Source organism: Dromaius novaehollandiae, chromosome 7 (genome assembly GCF_036370855.1).
Source record: "Dromaius novaehollandiae isolate bDroNov1 chromosome 7, bDroNov1.hap1, whole genome shotgun sequence".
Taxonomy (NCBI): domain Eukaryota; kingdom Metazoa; phylum Chordata; class Aves; order Casuariiformes; family Dromaiidae; genus Dromaius; species Dromaius novaehollandiae.
The window spans coordinates 44376312-44396909 of NC_088104.1; the positions used below are offsets into that span (position 1 = coordinate 44376312).

Consider the following 20598-nt stretch of genomic DNA (forward strand, 5'->3'; position numbering starts at 1 on the left):
AGATTGGTTTCCTACTGATAGGCAGACAAGATTTTGATAGCAATTACCTATCAGCTACAGCAAAAATACAGCATGCAACAGAGCTTTATCTATCTTTTTGACAGCCTGTGTAATGTATTCACCAAGATTAGATAACGAAGCAAATTCTCAAATACAATTTTTTTTTTCTTTAAACAGTGTTTCACAGCCTAGACACCTCAGCTGCAACTGAAGCCAAAACTGGAGTGATTGCTTTTCAATATAAAGGCAGATGGTTATCAAATACAGGACTAAATGAGAATAAAGATGAAAAATGAGTAGATACCAATTACAAGCTTACAATTCTTTTCATTTTACTATTGCACACATTGGTATTCATTGTGTCATCCATTAAGTTACGTGAAAAATACATTAGAAATGGGGAGAGAATTAAGCAATTTTATTCTTCCACTGCTAGGTCAATGATTTTTTCTACATTATGTCCTATCTTCCTTTAAAGCAGGTCGATCTTCGAAAAGTTATTTGGAGACCATGTTATAAGACAGCTCATCTCACATTAACCAGCAGAATCCCTTTCTGAGCATACTCCCATGACTACATATTCTCCGTTTCCTATCTGCAGTTTGATGACCTTCTTCAACTCATTTAGAGAATTCCATTTCATAAAGCTCCTACAACTATTATCTCTAGCAATTTTTTTCTAAAATCTCAGAATTTTTCCCACGCTGAGATATTTTTAATCTAGGATATACATGCTTGTAAACCAAGTATTACACTGACCCTTGCTGCAGCCACTGGTCATATTACCTTCTGAAGCCACTGCTGTCTTAGACGTTTCTCTGGCTAACTGGACCCCTTGCTTACAGCAGTGTGGATTTGTCTTTTCCCAGCCCCAAGGGGAAAGGAAACAGGAGAAGGAAAGAGAGGGCAGGATGGAGCAAGGTAGTTCAGCTTCGCATGTAGATGTTAAGATCAACAAAGAAATAAGAATAGCCTATCCGGGTCAATATGAAATAAAGAGAGCCTTTAAAAAACAGTGGCTACGCCTTAAATCAATTCTCCACCCTCTTGCATTGCACCTGCTTCCAACTCAGATTCTCAGAGCACTTTGCGGTCACGTACAGTATGTTAGACACTCCCCCCAGGCCCCTCCTCTCCACTGCCTAACTGCGAGAGCCCAGAGGTATGAGAAATCCATCTAGATGGTTTATTTGTATCACGGTCTTTCTGTTTTGGCCCTGGAGCATATATCAGAAGCTCAGATAAGGCTAACAACAGCTGTTATGAAGGAGTGCCTTACTATATTCTAATTCGGTCAGCCTTAAGCAATAGACAGTAGCCCTCACTTTTGCCACCTTTCAACCAGCACCAAGAGAAATCACAAACAGAAAGTGGCACATTTCATCTGATACTGATGACACACGACAGAGCCAGCTCTGCTGCAAACCAAGTCTGCTGGCAGAACAGGCTCTTAGGTGCAATGTTAAGTCTCAAAGAGGTGTTCAGTCCTTGTATCTCTACAGGAGAGACAGTAATATATCCTACCAGTAGATCAACCTCTTAATTATCTTGGTCTCATGAAAATTACATCTATCAAAAAACCCAGCATTTATTGTATTCAGGACCACGCAGTGATAATCTGTGGTGACTAAATAAGGAGATATTCCAAAATTCTGGAATAGGGCCAAGTCTGAAGTAGAACAACAGTTGCTGAAAGTGACGTGCATGAACTAGAAACTTGGAATTAAATTACACAGTACAAACCATCAGTTCATGATTTAGTCATGCACAACCTCATTTTGCAATTTAGGAGGAGAAAGCTGAAAAAAGGCAGTTTAAAAATTCATGGCAAATTGAAACAGAACAAATACTTTATTACTGCACAAAACAGTTTCGAGATTAACTCAAATTATCTATAATACTTAAACAATGATGCAGAACAAAGTATTAGTAACTGGAGACAGCACAACAATTTGTAGGCATACACGAATGCTGCAGTCCTCAACTCATTCACAAACATGGAAAAAGCAACGGACTAGCTCTCAGTTCTAAAATGATACTCCATCCATGAAGCCCAGAGACAATCCTATCATCCTGATCAAGTCAAAAAAAAATACTTACCAGTAACCAGTGTGTGATATATGTAGTCTACATGTACATTCTAACAGCAAGCATAGTTCTGCCCTGCCAAGTGATACTGCAAGGTTTTCCTCTTGCAATATCTGTAGAGTGTATACTCTTGCTTCTCTTCTTTTTCTGCTTCGTGTGTGATATACAAGAGAGTGCATGTACCACCATTTCAGTCTCTCTCAACAGCATCGCATCTGAAAAAGAATTAGAGAGAAGGGAAAGGCAGATGGGACAGGAATGTACATGTGGACTACACTTCACGAAGAACAGTGATTACTGGCAAGAAAGCTTTCTTCAAATGAGTCCACATGTACATTCTTACAGATGGTGACTCTCAGCTGTTACCCTGCCATGAAATTTTTGGCAGAGGATCAGAATCCTATCGTGCAAACAAATGACTGCACCAGTGCCCTACCAAAGACTGGATCAGCTTTGGATGTTTCAAGAACAGCACTCCGAGTGCAAAAAGAATGTCAGACACCTGCGCAGCAGATGACTGGAACGGAAACACCAGGCCGTGCTACTACCAAAGGTGCCTGGTGTGTGTTAGAAAGTGCTCTCCTGCTCTACTTTCATGTTTTCATAGCGGAACAGTATGCAGCTGATAATCGATTTGGATTGTTACTGCATGCCAGCAGAGGAGCTCCATGATCTTCTTGTAATGAAGAAGCCTTCCTAGACAGCCTGGGTCAAGGAGAATAAAACCAAGAGGGCCCTCCTGGTATTGGAAGTATAAGTCACAATTTGCTCTAGAAGCACAAAGCCTTAGGAAAAATACCAAAAGGCTAGGATAAACCACCACTTGTTCCAGAGAAATCTAATCTTTGAAGAAAACAGCATATGGGGATGTCCATTGCAAGGGCCTGAATCTTTCTCCCTCTTCCAGGAAAAGCAGCACTAGGCATAAACAAAAAGAAAAAGCCAGCTTTCTGGACAAGAATGAATAAGTATCTTGAATCAAAAGGAGGTCCAATCTAGAATTCAGACTCAAAGGGAGGTTCCAACAAGCATTCAGAGCACAGGATTTAAATTGAAGAAAACATCTCATCACAACTGTACACACTCCCACAGATCCTCGAGAGAAGTGGTTCTGCACTGGAAGGCTGTTGTGCCATCATGTGGCAGACTGAAGCCAAGTGGAACACACAAAACTATAATTCGCTACAATAAATTCTGCAGACTGAGTGGGAATGAAATGTTGCTTCTTCACATTCACAAGCTAGGGTGAAGACTGAAAGCATCACAAAGTAGTCCCATAACAACAACTTTCACAAATCAGGCACTGAGATGAAAGAACCAGATTTCTTTGTAACGAAGATCCATCATGATAGCTACCAGAATCTGGGAAAACATTTGTAGAGCCACGGACAGAGAAAACAATGACATCTAAGACATCCACAAACTGGAGACATTAAGTAGGCATTCTGTGGTTTGAGAGATGTGAACCATTCTCCTTGGGCTTCTGGGAAGGTATTGAACAAAGTTACCAGCCAGAACTTGAAACTGTAGATGTAGTAGTTGACGTTCATCTTGCAGAAGCCTAAGAGAGGGCACTGACCCAAACCTTTCTGCTTGGGCATAAGAAAGTAATTGCTGCAGCAGTCTTTCCATTACCCTGCATTAGCATAGGATATCCCTACAAAGGGGATATAGGTCTTCTAGACAAGAGAGGGTTACCCTCATGTCAAAGAAAGAATGTGAAAAGGATCCCTGCAGAAGAATGAAAATGGCAAATCAGAACGTAGGAGCAAGGCAGACTCAACTGAGTATGCTAAGCATTCACTTCCCAGTCCAAACATAAGGTATAACATGTTTCCAAGATGACAGATGACATGCCAATCACATCCCAATCGATGGGGAAGTTGGAGACACAAAACAGGCAGAGGAAGAGTGATTTGGTACTCTCACTAGCACCGTTACCAGTCCAATCAGAAAAAAGAACTGAGGACTGTGATGAGCCAAATACTACTCTTAGCAAGGCTGATTCCCAGACAGGAACCCCCTAGGCAGTGTGTGAGAAATAGCTGAGGTGGTCAACATGTGAGGCAGAACATCTTCCCTCCAGGAACTGCAGAGAAGATCCCAGGGGAATGCATACTAGATTCTCTTAAGGATTCCCATGCGATCTTTCATGGGAACATTTCTTCGTGGATACTTACATGTCCTTGGGGACTTTTGTGACTGGCATTTGCAGTAGGTGATGAAAGCGAACAGCCAAGGCAATTGAAGAGGATTGGGCATCAAGAGTGACCCATGGCTTACACAGCAGTGACGTAAGACTTTATGCTGGTGCTGAGGGGCCTGCCTCATTTGCTGAATAAGATCCAACCGTAATTTGGTGGATCCACAATATCTCAGAACAAATAGAAAGTTCTGAAGAAAATGAGGGCAAAAGTAGACACTTCAGCCATGACCTTTTAGCCAGATGGCTCCTGAATAAACTACACCAGGGATCTTCAAGTACTGAGATCAGAAGCATTTGACTTGGCTGAACAAACCTCAGCATGACTAGAAGCTCTAGGCTGGAAGATGACTTTCACAGCACACTTCAACACAAAAATATTCGGGAATGTGAGCTCCTCTGTCATAGGATGTTTGAGTGACTAAGGCACGCAGTTGTCTCCAAGACATTACAAACACATTCAGTAGGGGTCAGAACACAGATCACAGTCATCTGGGGTGGCATAAGATTCAAATTAGGCCCTCGGTGAAAGCACTGCAATCAAAGGAAAAGAAAAAATAGAAACAGGCAAAAAGTAAGACTCATCAAGCAGCAGGAAAAGAAATGGTGGTGAATATGTTCTCTCCTGTATGCCAAACACCAAGTGAGAAGGGACAGAGTACATCATCCATGAATACTCCAAAGAAAAAAGCTTAAATCTTATAAGGCAAAGCAAAAGTATATCCACTATTAGAATGTACATGCAGACTCATTTGAAAATTCATTAATTGCCTTACTTTCTTTTGCACACATCCATAAACGACTGCTAGTTTTTCTACTTTCTCCCTCATCTGAAAACTTTTTCCTCTTGCTTTTTTTTTTTTTTTTAAAGAGACATTCACAGGGAATAAAATACTTGGATTGTCCTCTAGAAAGCACTCTATTGTATATGTTCTAACTTAAGGAATGTACAGAGACATTGCTGTTAATATGTACCCTCGAGGATGGAATTTTTGCAGTTTTGTCAAACTGAAGCTAATCTGCCCTAGATACTAACGTTTTGATGAATATGAGAGTTTAAAAACAGTCAATTCATTAAGTTGCTCAACCCTGGCTTAATCTACAAGTATTTCTGCCACTTAATACTATGTTCTCAAATAGCGATAGCCAAAGACAAGTCACATTACTTTGAGACAGTAGATGGATACACACTGGTGACTATTCTCCCCTCAGACATGTCACTCCTTGGTGCTTACTAACACAGAAAGTCATGCTGGTATTGTCAATTGTCTGTAAACGGCATCCTAAAACACATGGGACAGAAGGGTCCTGACAACGTTCTAAAACATTCCACAGTGAAGAAGGAGTTTATTTGTCAAAGATCCCTCAAACTACCCAGTTGTGCATTTCACAAGGGTGGGGACACATTTAGCATTTGCAACCTGCATGGAAGAGGAAGATGAAATGACTTACCCACAAGCATGCAGATAATTCTTCCAACATCCTAAGGCAGACCTGAATCTGCTCACTGAGCAAACACACTACAGAAGATTATCCATGTGAGCTTACAGCTGTAATACTTGGATATGAAGAGGAGCATCAGGTGAAACATAACTACAAGGTTGCTATGTTCCCTAGTGCAGCCAAGCACTCTTCACTCAGAGAACAAGCCAACAGCAAAGCCAGGAAGAGGATCTTCATGCATTTAAATGATCCAAAGATTTTAACTGAGGCTGAATCAAGTACCACTTTTCTGAATTTTAAATGCTGGATGAATGCCAAGTTCAACTCCAGTCAGTTCACTAAATGATTCATAACTATCTGAAAGGAATGCAAACTTGTTGCCACCATGTTCCTGAGACTAATCAATAACCAAAGCAGGAGAAAATAATTGTGAATGCAGCTAAATTTTGATGGAGTCCAAGGGGATGTCAATAGCCTGAACAGCCAAACTTGATAGCAGTAGTAGTACAGGCCATCTGTATTCCGGCTGAAGTGCAAAAATAACCGTTCTGCAGGTTCAGACACAGAAGCCAGTCTTGTCTGGAAAGACTCAGAAGGAGGCTGGCTAAGCTTGAGAACCTGAATTTGAACTTCCAGATGAAGAAATTCAGAACCCATTAAGCCAGATTAAGTCATCATGCTTCTTTCTTTTCTGCTCAGGATCCTTGAGCATCCTCTCACATTCAGGTCATATGATGATGAATAGTCATTATCCTTGATGGCTGCACTCACCCTGGCCTACCTGTACAGCATTACTTCCTAGAGTTTAAGCTGAAGCGGAAATTCTTGTGTTGTAGATTACCTGGCCTGGCTATCTTGACTCAGGTCTGTGATGTCAGAAGTATGTGAGAGCATGCTCAAGGATCACGAGCAGAAAAGAAAGGAACACGGTGACATAATAGTAACTGCTGGAATCAATTGAACACAAGGATTTTTCTGTGTAGGATTGTTGGTCTGTGACCAACACAGAGGCCACTTGCCTGAGGACACTTGGCACACTGAACTCCAACAGGATCTGCAGAATGCATACAATCCTGTGAAACACACCTAGGAGCGTATTTAAAATCCTTCTGCTGTACACAAGGCCCTTGCTCCCAAAGGAGCATTGCGGATATCTTGCCTTGTCCATCTACCTTGAGGGTCGGAGTAGAGATGTTCAAAAGTTCTGCAGTTAAAATAAGTAGGTCAGGCATGAATCTCACTACCAAGGGCTTCTTTCCCTTTATGCACAGAGGATATGGCCAGTCAGGGCCTGAGATGCAGAGATTCTGCTTAGCCTCTTACTGGTAGCAGGACAAATTTCTGAACCTGAATTTAAGCTCGGTAGGAATAACTACCATCATCCTTACTGGTGACAAAATGCTTCTGGGAGTAATGAGGAAAATGATCCAACATCAGCATGATTTTCTACAAGATGGCTTGAGATTTTTATCAGCATGCTAGAGAGGTGTTTGCCTTCTCTTACTGATAGGAGGGCCTTGATGTCTAGAGAAGAGGTGCTTGCTGAAACAGCAGAAAATGGCTTTTCCTTTCATCCTTCCTTACCTTGAATAAACGCTCTACAGAGGAGGGGGACTTTGGAATCATATCTCAGCGTAGCATGAGGTTTGTAATGAGGCTGCACCAAGAACAGCAAAGCCACAAGTGCCAAGGGCATGGCCAGAATGAATCAGGTTCTTTGGACACCACGCAGTAGACCCAAAGGAGCAAAGAGAATTCCAAGAAATCTGCATCTCATCCTCTCCAAGTACACCCAGCCCAAGTCAGGACAGGGCTTGAAGCTGCTGGTGCTCTCGGACAGATGCTGCCAGGGAATCCTATACGGTCAAGCTTTATGTTGCAACCTTCAGTACTAGAGTAGAGAGCACCAAGTGGTCTTTCGGCACACAGACAGAGCCCAGTCATTGACCACCATTTTTTGTCTGGTTTGGCACTTTAATTTCATTAAGTTTCTTTAGGGTGTCCTAAATTTCAATACACGATTCCAGCCTCAGAGGAGGACAACAGGGAAGAGTCAAGAGGTTTTTGCTACAATCCACCTAATGGGGCTGGGGAACAATGCCCATAGCTACCTTAGGAAGTAAAGAGGTCTGAACAGATGTTACTAAGGATCTGAGCCTAATTCAGGCTCACCAATCTGCTGGGATGTCCACAGTCTGGAACTCCAAGTGTGGCGCTTTATCAAGAGAAAAACCCAAAGCCACTGCTTCCTGAACTTTCAAGTTAATGGGAAACACCTGCATCTCCAGCATCAAATAGAACCTGTGCTTCACAAAGACTCTACAGCAATTCAGAGAGCCTGACAGGAGTACATCTACTTAGTATCAGGTTCAAAAATGGAAGACTTCAAAGCTAGGTCTTGGAATGTTGGAGGGCTAAGTGATAAAAATAAGAAAGCAGCAATAAAAATAAAGCCTACAAAATCAGGAAACTGTTGCCAGATATTGAAAGATTTCAACTAAAAGATTGCTCTCATTCACATTGTGAAGATTGAGAGGAACACAAGTGTTGTCTTGGCCTACGTACATTTCTATGTTACAGAAACGGTCTTAGATCACCGCTGCAGATATTGCTGAAGAAAGAGCTTTCACAGCTCCAAGCACTTGTGGCTTGGAGTACAAACACATGGACTATCACTCAAAGAAAGAACTGCTAGGTGAGACAAAATATCTCAGGTACATGGCATTTCTTACTAAGGCTTTTATTCTTCTCTCATAAAAGTTTTGCTCTGCTTTATTTGCTATTATGTAACTATATGTCAGTTAACACTAATGCTAATTAAGGAACAATAAGACAATACCGCAGACCAGCCAAGAGCAACTGCCCATACCAAAACCTATGGTCAGATTCATATTTATTGTAGGTTAATACTCCACTGCAGATTTTTAATAAACTATCTGAAAAAGTACTTCATCTTCTAATGTTTAGGTGATACGTCAAAACATAAGCCATACTATGCTGACAGTATTTAACATTTGACAGTTTTGTTTATTTGATCAGCACAATTATAAAATAAAGATAAATTATGTGGAGTACGATTAAAGCTACATGAAATGTTTTCCTACCTCCAGGCATAATCTGACCAACGTCCTGTACAGTTAGCACTGACAACTTCTCTTCTGTATCCACTCTTATCACACTGAAACTCAGACAATTCATAGATAACACTGCTTTTCCTGGAGGAGGCCCACCCAGTTCTGGAGGTCTGAAAAACAAAAATCAAATCAGATATGAAGCAGCAGACCAATGGTAATACAGCCATCAAAAACATGGTGCAAGTCTGTCAGGCCTGTTATTAAGGTTAACAGAATTAACGGTTTCTCATCTTATACAAGAGTAGTATTCAAGCAAATTACGTCAGGATCTGACTGGAAATGTATTTGAATAATGAGAAAAGAGATAGAATAAAACACCACAAACACCACACATCTTACTCCCAGCCTAGAATGTTACAAAGAGGATTTAGTTCTACTATGTGCAACGAAGAGTCAAGAGTAAGCATTAGAAGGCTAAATTTTCTGAACACCAGAAAAATTAGGAAGTATTTCAAGGACTTCAGATTTCTGTATCTCTGAATGGAATTGACTATTTTGTGATAACTGTCCAACTTTCAGGCTGGAACAGAACAAAAGATTCCAAGCATTTTTGTAAAACGGTTCTCTAAATGCATTTTTTTTAAATTGAGAAAGGTCAGTTCTCCCACCAGAGAAAGCACTCTGCAAAATCTCAAATCCTTTTGTTTCAGGTATTCTTGAAATCGGTTCTCTGAACAGCATATTTTGATTAAAAACACTGTCAAAAAGTTCCAGCATACTCCATCCATATGTCAGCTTTATAATCAAAGTATTTCCTTTTTTCAGAACATCCTTTATAATCTCCTGAACTCTCACGGTATTTTTCATGCCAGTTACAAAAAGGTTTTTCCCTTTAGGCCCCTAGCTAGAAGACAATGTGTATAAAGGACTGAAGATTCATCTTCTTCCTACCATATAAGTACCCACCCTAATAATGATTTATGGGCATTTTCTAAAAGTCCTCCAACAGAATCAATAAGAATGGGACCTCACTTTCCTGAATGGTAGATAAAAAATAAAAGAAAAAAATTTAGAAAGTGTTAAGCAAAAAAAAGGCTTCTTTTGTTTTTGTTTTTCAATACACGTTCTTCATTGAAGGAGATATCTGTAAACCTCAGACCTCCTCTGTCTGGGTCTTACGGCATCTTTATGTTGTACTCTGTTCTGACGACCATCTTAACAGCAGATACAGTTAAATAATAAAAAGTGTTTTCAGTTTGTTTCTCGCAAAATAGAATTACCTGCGAATAGCAACAGTTAACGCCTCTGCAGAACTAGCACAGGGACAGATTACTTCTGGTCTCAAACCTCTGGACTGAAATACATTGAGGAATGCATCACATGAAGATATAGACCCTATAAAGAACAATCACACAATTGGAAACATTTTCTCAAGGGCAGGGAAGTTTGATTTGCAGAATTTCAAAGTCTATGTTTACTCTCAGTTCAGCTGTACGAATACAATTGCAATCTTGCACAAAAACAACACACTTTCAAAATGTCTAAAGGACATCCCAGTCTATTAGTAGATGCTACTTTTGGAGACAAAATAGTGGTTGACAATTCATTCACAGAATGAAAATCATGACTGCCTACCCTCTTTCTCTGGTGGCACTCAGCAACACAACGTTATTGAAAATCCTTCAGTGATCTAGTGAATATTCTGTCGCTAAGGGTAACTGCATCTGAGAACAGTCTTTAAATGTTTTCTGTGGAGATCACAGAACCAAAGAATTTGAAATTAACATTAAATGCCTCTGAAGAAATCTTCTTCACTTGTGTTCAGAACTCTACCTGGCCTTTAGCACTCAGGCCAAAATCTAAAATGACACCTGATCACTTAAACTGTGTGTTTTACAAGACCACAATCATAGCATGTAAAATAATGAGAAACACTAAACTTCACTGATCATCCTGTATATAATTTCATGTCACTTCCTATAACATAGTACAACACTAAAAAAGATATAAGGAAAGATACACTTACACAGCTACACATGGCTAAGTGCAAACAGTGATGAAAAAGCAGTGACACTGATAGTACACGAACAGTCAGTATTTTACTGTAGAATGAACTGCTTTCCAAGCATCAGGTCTGAAACAGTGCTTACAACAAATATAATCTTAGCAAGACCAGTTCAAGCTTTAATCTTTGGCAAACATGACTTGCTGACCTCTCATCATTCAGCTGTCATCTCCAGAGAATCTGACATACTCTAGATTTTGCAGTGTAAGAGACCAGCAAAATAAAGCAACTAACATATATACATGCCTGTGGCAAAAAAATCATTCCAGCTGCTTTCTCAAATTACCGTAAAACACCATTGTATGATGGACAGCAAAAGGGAAGACCCTACTCCATGCTGTAGTTAGAGATGTCATTGCTTTCATTTAAGGTTGTGACTGCTCCAATTTTTATGTCCTTGCACACCACTGAGACAGGCCCTGGGGCACATACAGAATCAGACACACTGCAACTCAAAGATTGTGTGTCTACATGCAATACACAAGCAGCTATTTTGAGACTTGCATTATGATTTACTTGAAAAGGATATAATTTCTTTTAAATTACATTACCAACTATTCTTTATAGAAAGAGAATGCTTTGTATGAAAGTTTTGCTCCAGTATCCTTGGCAAAGAAGTGCCACTGCCCTCTCTCTTTTGCTGAAGGTGAACTACAGCCAGTGCTGCAGAGCTCCTACAGCACAGTTTCCACAATTTACAGTGAGCTTCACTTCATCTTGGACAGAGAACTACCATGGATCCAGAAAACACACCCATACTCACATGGATTGGCTCCATCTGCCACTATTAACATTCGTAAAGAGCTCAGACTGACATCTCTTTGATCCCTCTGAGCTAAAAGTGACCAATGCATATCTCGTGATTTTACTACTGCTACACGGGCTGAAAATAGAAAAAGAGACAACAATTATGTTGTGTGTGCATGCAGAACAAAACAAAAAGTTATATAAATATGCTTATGCATTTACTTAAATGTACGAAACAAATTACAAAAGTAGAAAACAAATAAATGCCAAGTGTCTAACTGCTATGACACATGAATAGTCAGTGTCCCCAGATGGATTTGATTTTAGAATTCAATGAAACTATAAATTCAAATATTGAGATGAGAAACACACTTGTCCCTAAAAGTCTATCAAAAGAAGCCAACTCAAAATTCGATCCTGTTTGTCACTCATCAATGAATCTATCAGTACATCTAACACCGAAAAGGAGCATCTGATTCCTAAAGCTGAGGCATCACTCTATGCACTGGTGGCAAAGGATGTAAGCTCGATAATAGCAGTGGCTTATATTTGAGCATACACTCTACACAAACAGATTTTTCATTAATTTAATTTTGCTTTCTGTTTCATCCAGGAAGAGAGGGGTTAAGACAGAATATTAAGGTTACCTTTGTACGAGCAGACTTTCTGTATCCATGAGAGTGGATTAACCTTCATTAATGCATAGGGAATACTGATGACATGCATTCTGTTCATAACGCTCTACGAGAAAAATATTCAAAAATAAACTTTGAAGTGGCTCAAAGAATACACAAAATGCACCAATACCGTTAAAAAAAAAATCACAGCTGCAGCATTAACTCTTACATTTAACTACTAGTGAAAACTATGTGTACAGTCAATAAAAACTTAAGCTATACCTGTGCAGTCTATTACCAAAAAAGTAGTATTTTATACTACTAAATATAAATAGTTGGAGAGTGATACATTTTATGACCTCATTCTGATACCAGTGAGACACCCTTCCCTGCAAACTTTTTTTTTTAATTCAAATACTCACTGTTAGTACTCCATGCCAAAGGCCAGCATCTCTTTTGAAATCCAAGACATTTGTTAGTGTTTCAGCTGAAAACAGAGAAAAAAAAAGATCACATGTAAGAAGCACTTTTATCAGAACATTTAAGAACCCAAGATACTTGTTAGAGTAGCTATGATACTTGCAAGACCACTAGGAAATCAAAGCTGTGTTGCCAAGCTATGTTGTCTATAACAATAGGCTGCTTAAGCTGGAAGTGTCTTATTGCAATCATCTTTAAAATATGATTATAGATTAGACTATCACACAGTATTTAAGAGCTAGTTTTCATTATAATACTATTTTCAGGTGCTTCTTACCTTACTTAACCATGCAGACCAAAACTTTGCTTTTGATGCCAGCTGATGAAGTTTTCCACTAACAAAAACATTTCAGCTATATGTGAAAAAATTATTTTGTGAGAAATATTACCATACCTGTACTAAGTTTTCTTTAATGCTTTGTATGAGAAATTCAAACACCTGACGTGTTCTAAAACACAGAATCAAAATTCTGCATTAGATTTAGCCTGATTTGAGGGGGCTAGCTTTTATTATCAGCTGAAAACCTTGCTTATCACTAATAAAGAATGGCTGCAGGTAAAGGAAATCTTTTTGGCGGTTTTTATTTCTCCTTTTAAATTTTGAGAAAGTACGCAGCTATTTCCAATAGATAAAATACTTCAGTAAGTGAGCCACGTATCCATTCATTTTCCAGGTGACCGAGAACTCAAGTGCTCTGTGATAAGTACCTAGTCTCAGCCATGAGCACGTAAATACAGAAACGCACATCCTCCATATCCTCAGTGTTTCAACCTTCAGGAAAAACATACTGTAGGTAGCTGGATTGGCTGGAGAAAACAGTCGACAGTTTCACATCTTTAGGTGTGACTCCGTATGTCCCCAGATAGATCAGCACACTCTACCACGTTATGCATGTTGAACAACATTCTTCCAGGTAGCAAACAGATTTCAAAGGGAAAAGCTTTTGGTTAAGGGCTGCACAGATGAACCCAAGCACAACTTCAGTGCCAGGTCCAATCCTCAGCTATTTGTCAAGAGAACCACTGAAAGTGAGTAGATCTATCACTTGCTTCAAAGCCCTGTGGAGACATTCTTTTGTGGGCCATAATTAATCAAAAAGGAGACCCCTTTCTTTCTGAATTTAGCACTTACTGAGGCCAAAATCTTGAAGCTGCAAGGGACTAGGAACAAACTAAAGGACAAAGCTTTACACTGAGTATGGTCTATACAGTACACAAATCTCACAACAGCATCTGTAGGATGCAGCGATAGAAATGTCAAAAATAAACGTCCTGCAGGATGACAAGAGAATTCAGTCTCCTCTGTGAAGAGCTGAAATGTTGATGACTAGTATCTGTATTATGCATTTTTTTGAAAATTAAGATGTTTAGCCTCCTTCAGTCCAGAACTGGACTTTCAGGATTCCGTTCAGGAGTCAGCAACAGCTGTAAATCCTTTACCTCCAAGATGGGTGTGCCCTCTCATCTCCCACATTTCTTGTAGTGGGCAACTGTCATGAGAAGGTGTCTTAAAAGGGAAGTGGAAGATGGGCCTCTGAGGATAATTCCAAACGCCAGGCAGCTATCCTACTGTGATAACCTCTCGTCCACTCTCGTACCACTCATACGGAATTTGGAAAGCCATGGGAGTTAGCCAATTGCCCAAAGCAGGAAGGAAAAAATGACTGAAAGAACGCACAGTTAGCAACATCTGCTCATGCCTTCAAATGTGCTATCTAGAATCATAGACCTAGTTCAAGTTATTAGGCTCGATGACTTGCACTGGTGGAATTTATAACTCTGAGCTTTAGGGAGGCAGGGTCATCACAGAAGGAGCAAGAACAGTAAAGCCAAGCAAGACAAGGGTTTTGTATATAATTCTCAGACTCTTTTGATCAAGACTTTCTTTTTCAGGGATCGAATGTCACACTCCTAGGAATCACAAAGCAGAATAGTTCTAAGGACTATGAAAGATATTACGTCTCATTGAGTTCCAAGCAGAGACATCAAGCGGAAGGTTGGTAACTGCAACTTCCTGAGAGATGAGACGCTGTGTCACTGGCAGCCAGCCTGCCTGCACAGCACACCTGCCGGCACTGTCAGAGCAGCTCCAGCCGATCTGGATGCTTAACTGGCAGCAGCCAATGCTGTTTAAAGAGATCCAAGCTACCCAAATGGCCTCCAGGATCAGTGTGAGAAAGCTCCCCCAGTCCCTGCTGGGAGTACTCCTCTAACTCCCTATGTGGTCATCTCAAACGACTATATTTAGTAATAAGCACTTGATAATTCATATAGGCAGTTACGAGGACAACTAACATCGGAGCCCTTTTCTAAAAACAGTATCCAGCTTTGTGGTCTTCAAACTCCCTCAGAGCTGCTGAGATTCACCTCCTTAAGAATCTGCCACCAAAAACAAGGGCATGAAGTAACTGAACAAAAGTCAGTTTCAGCAGGGATTGAAAAAGTCTAGTATTCAGGAGAAAAGACATGACAAAATTGAGGTGGGTTAGTCCAGTTCTGAACTGGCCCCCTTACAGCTACCAAAATGAGTCAATGCATTCAAAAGGTATTAGGGAAGGAAAAACAGATTCTCAGCAAAAAGACAAAAGTCTTAGAAGCTGCTTTCAGGAGGATGGAAATCAATATAGCCATTATCACTGACTAACAGATTTATGAAGACTGAAAAATCCAAACTCTTGAATAAAATCAGTAAGGATCTTAGGTTCAAGAAATGATAATACATATTGATTGTTGTTTCACAAATGGCTTCTTACTGTCCTTCACACATCATGTCAATTAGAAACAAATAAATTAATCTTTCCCTTTTGCAATTAAAGCTACCACTGCCTATCCGAAGTTCCTTTGAGGCAGTAAATATGATTTTGCAACATCATTTTTCTGAATATTCAAGCATCTATGAGTATCATTTGAAAGCTGCACCTCTGTAACTTACCCTCTGAATAGCCACATGCCTGAGTCAGTGCATGACAGTGTGCCAGCATGGAAGCATGAGATATAGTAATGCCCACTGTGCTGCCCTCTTTACTGGTCTTGTACTGAAAAGACAAAGTTTACACAAGCATTAGTTTAACAACAAATATGGACAATTTACAGTAGTGAACTGAACAGATTTTTTATTACAAAACAGAGACGTACTTTTTAAAAAGAACCAAAGAGCTAGCACAAAAAATGTATTTACGTTCAGAGTATACACTAACATCACATGAAATCTGACCATTTCTCTACCTCACATGCTTAACTGTCTCAGGGATCCCAAATGCCAATTATCCCCAAACTTGAGTTTCACTCAGCAAAACCACTCAATATGACAATTTTCGTGGCAAGCTCTAGGGAAACATTCTTGTCCCACAGTAAAAAATGTTGTAGTCATCTCTTCCGTAGCTTTCGGAGATTAAAGAAAGAAAATATGCTGTGACACAAACCACAGTACTGTAACTACAGATTAGGCATATTATGTTGAATCACCTCAATATAAGCAATCTCAGCACTGGCATCCCGTACTTGCGGATGCCAGTCCTTAGTCGGTTTAGCCAGATGCTTCCCATCAATCACAAACCAAATGAGACGTGGCCACCCTTCAAAGAAAAACAAAAGATTACTGTCACTACGCTTCTAAAATCAGGTTTTTTTCAAGTATTCTGGGATAACATCAAAGAGGCACAAAAAGTTCCAGCATCATACTGCTGCTGGGAAAAAGAGTAATTAACTCGGTTAGGACATACCCTCTTGGCAGTGATGCCGGTTTTTCTTTGTAAGCTGTAAGTGCACGAAGTCATAAAGGTGACTTAATAGCAGGACGCAATATATAACATTCTTTATCCTATAAAGAAATATAAGTAGCTTAAAAACATACCTTTGAATGTAACTACCTCTCCAGTCTGAGCTTTAGGAAGGCCTTTTTGACAAGCATCAGTCGTTAAAGCTAATGTTACTCCACAGCTGCCCAAAAGAAATCCAATCTGTTGACTGCCAGCATCCTACAGAGAAACCATAATGTTATGAAAAACCTGCAAATAATCAAGCTTCAGTGCAGTTTACTGCAACTTTACTATGTTTAGAAAACATTAAGCCGATGTACATGGAAAAAACAAGCTTCTAGCCAATAAGACCTTTACACGAGATACAGCACTGAAGTCTACACTCAAAATATTTAAGTTTTGCTTACTGCCAGACACATTAGACACAGCAGTAGATCTGGCAAGCAATGGAAGCAATGTAGTGGCAAAAGCAAAGTCGTGCATCCCTCTGCAACACTACAGGAAAGCTTATAAGCTCTGGCAAAACACTGAGCCAGTTTGATGCTGATTCTGGATCCTGAGCCCCTGCAGCTTTTCAACTCTGATTTCACATCTTCCCCAATAACTTCAATGGATCTGGGATTACCTAGCTATTTCCAACATCTAGTGCGGCTCTCGCCTCTGCTCCCATTATTCGGCATAAGGGAGCCGAAATTACAGCATATCTGTGTTATATTTGGAGCAATACTTTCACAATTCTCTTCAAAAACAACAAATTAAAAAATGTCTACAAGAACGTATTCTAATAAAGTTAACTTATTAGCTTCATGCAATTCCCCCCTTTCTCTTTTAATATTCCTGAATATTAAACACCATCTGAACATTTAACATGTCCTACACTCCAATATCAAATATTGAGAAGTAGAAGTTCAGCTGGTGCACCATACTGCTTTCTTCAAGTACAGGCTTTCAGGGGTCTCATACAAAGCCAATTGGATCCACAGTCCTCCATTTATTTATGAAGCCACTTTGGATGCATTCGCCTACCTTTCTTGTTAGTGGAACTTCTATTGGGACAGGAATAAGTTCTGCCAGGAGACATCCATAAAATGCTACCATGAACATCACTGGATCACTATTAGGAAATACAAGAGCCACCTGCAGCAATACGTGAAAACAAGAAGAAATGGTTTTTTTTCCAATTTAACACACAAATTTAAAAAATGCATTCACCACACTGTTCAGGTTCATAGCTAAACTAATAACAGAAATGATAAATATTGTGATAGTAGAGTATTGCAAAACATAGTATTATATTACTTCCTTCAGCTAAAGCTGCTCCTCACTGTTTATCCATATAGACCATCTTTGCTATCTTGTCTATAGTTCAGCAACGGGTATATAGAAAACATATCGATAATGAAAACTATCGTTGCTGGTCTTTTCAATCTTTGTTACAGGATCTCAGTAGAAATTCTATGCTTGTGGCTGAGATGAAGGACAAAACACATGCTATCACATTAAGAGAGAAGGTTACTTTACGAAAATATTTTCCTATCTGTCATATATTGTTCAGATAACCATATAAAAAAAGCTGTGGGATAAGGACAACACTAGTTTGACTTTATGTATCTACTCTTTCCTTTGTTAGCAATAAGAAAATAGCTTTAGGAAAAGATTTGTTAGTGCTACAAATTCTGTCTGTTGTCTTCAAATTGCCATTGTGCAGGTAAAAGGCTAAACTAGCAACTTAAAAAATACTTGCTAATGGATTTCAAGATCTATCTGTACTCAGAGTTGCAAGGAGAAAGGCAAAGCATATTGCTTTTACAACTGAATTAAGTAGTTGAAAGCTGTCTTCATAATAGCTACATTTTGGATACTTAGATATTCATAGAAAAAGGAAAAGAAAGGTAACTAGAACCAAGCCTCCTCTTACTTCCTCTAAGTCACCAACATTTCTTCCTTGGGGTTTACCTAGAAGTAAGACTGGGAAAAACGAGCATGGCAGGAGCAAAGCGCAGCTGGCCAGTCCTGTGGGTCACTAAGCTCCTACAGGGAGCTGAGTGCCTAGCTCCTTATGGGATTCTCTGATACTCCCATCAGGGTGAACAGCCCTGGCACCGACGGGTAGGACAGAACGGAAAAGGCAGAATTAAAAGGGAGTGACTCTCTGCTGATACGTATTGCACTGTGATAGAGGCATTACAAGCCATGTTTGGAGATGACCATCTTACAGATCAAAATCCAGCACATTGCAAAGCACTACAGAAATGAAACAACCACTAGACCTGAAAGTCAGAAATATCATTTATTTTAGATTTAAATATTAATTTCTGTTTATTCTGATGCAGCTCAAACCAAAATATACCCGGTCTCCAGGCTTGAGTAGTGGTTCATTCTTAGCGGTCAGCTTGTTTAGCAGGGTATACGCTAACTTCAAGCTTCGACTCCACAACTTGCCTAAAGAAAGAACAAATACACAGATGAAATAGTAGTAACCAAAACTGTAACATTTAATCGGCAAATCTGAATGCCTGACATGCACTACACAAATTGATTGCGTTAGAATAGAATTAGCAGGCACAAGAATAAAAACACTGGGGAAAAGCCAAGATTGCTTTTGTGAAGGCAATCACAGCTCACAAACCTACTAAGCTCTTCCAAGGTATCAACGCACATGCATACACACAGCAAGTCTGCTTGACACAATCTAACTGGATTTCCAAAATGCATTTAATATGGCTCCTTACTAAGGGATCTTAGAGAAAGCTGCCGCCTAGGGATAAAAAATAAAATCCTAACCTGGACAAAAAAATTAATTAAAATTCAGAAACAAAGAGTAGGAATAAATGCTATAAAACCTGGCTCTGTGAAATGTCAGTTCAGCACTCAGCAGCGGTCTACACAGCTTTCAATAATTAGGAAAAAAACGAATCCAAAGCTACTAACTACAAGGACATCAATCTATCTACTCATTTGACACAATATAAAAATCTATCAATATTTAATTTGTAGCCCTCAGAAAAGGAGTTTTGATTAAAAAAGGTTGTTCATAAAAAACTGAACACCAGCAAAAGCCTTCCACTGCACAAGGTAAGTCAAAGCATGAAGAACCCAAAGAAACACATTTTACTTGTGGTAGCCAGCATGCATTTATAACACGCAGTTTTCTAGTACAGTATCTTTATTTTGGACTGTCATCCATACCCAATCCTTTAGACACGCAGCAACCACACACACTGGTTATTCTGTGTTTGTCAGCACCCTAAATTTCCTCATTCAAGAATTTTTTGCTGTGTAATTTCAGTTTATATACAGCAAAGTTATTCAGGACTCAAGTGTCTCAAAACAAATACCTCTAAGTTATACAAATAGCCACATAATGCAGTGGCAGAGAGTCCAAATATACTTTTGAGCTTGTTTGTGTTTTTTAAAAAAAAAGCAACAACAAACAAAACTAAACACGATCTTTTAAAAATTTTCAACCTCTCAAAGCTCTAGAGTTGCAAAGGAACAAAACTAATACGCTTGCTCAATTACATTTCCCATAAGCATACATCACATGCAATAATTCAAACATGAAATTGTAATATTCTAGTGTACTGTACAATGAAATACAAGTAACATTCTACTGAGCTGCCTTGGGGGACAATTCTCTTCTAAAACATAATTATTGTAATACTTCAAGTTCATTGATGCAAATAAGTTTCACATTCCACCGTAACATCCTTAATGCGTTCTGAATTACAAGTCCTCTCTAAGAATATGCAAGAATATGTACGCATGCTAAAATTAAGCATCCACTCTGCAAATCAGAAGAGTGCATTACTAGTCATCTATTCCTTACTACTATTTCACACAAGTGTCTTTTTAGCTTTCCTTTGCAGGTTCTTTTAAGCATAAGAACACAATTTTTAAGTTGATGTACAGCCGCTTGTAAAGAATCAATGTCAGATACACATTTTTTTCTTCATTAACATTGTTTTTATCTGTTTTGACATACACAACAGTAAGTGACCAATGAATTCATAAGTTGCATCTGAACAGCGATCTCAAAGAGTATCTGTCACTGGCCCATTCTAGGTAAATCAAACTGTTCATTCCCTAATGACCATCTAATTCTTTCTTACAGTTATCACCG

The 20598-nt window shown here is 39.3% G+C and overlaps 1 protein-coding gene across 2 annotated transcripts in view; it reads right to left on the minus strand.

The window, feature by feature from the left end:
* Positions 1–20598, minus strand: part of DIP2A (disco interacting protein 2 homolog A) — a 129295-nt gene that overhangs the window by 28749 nt on the left and 79948 nt on the right. For both annotated transcript variants that reach the window (XM_026107421.2, XM_064515426.1), the window contains exons 9-18: positions 18826–18917; positions 17502–17612; positions 16571–16694; positions 16183–16292; positions 15650–15752; positions 12660–12724; positions 12268–12361; positions 11637–11756; positions 10089–10203; positions 8839–8978 (exon numbers count right to left, since the gene is read on the minus strand). In XM_026107421.2, coding sequence (XP_025963206.1) covers positions 8839–8978; positions 10089–10203; positions 11637–11756; positions 12268–12361; positions 12660–12724; positions 15650–15752; positions 16183–16292; positions 16571–16694; positions 17502–17612; positions 18826–18917 — 1074 coding nt within the window. The remainder of the gene's footprint in view (positions 1–8838; positions 8979–10088; positions 10204–11636; positions 11757–12267; positions 12362–12659; positions 12725–15649; positions 15753–16182; positions 16293–16570; positions 16695–17501; positions 17613–18825; positions 18918–20598) is intronic.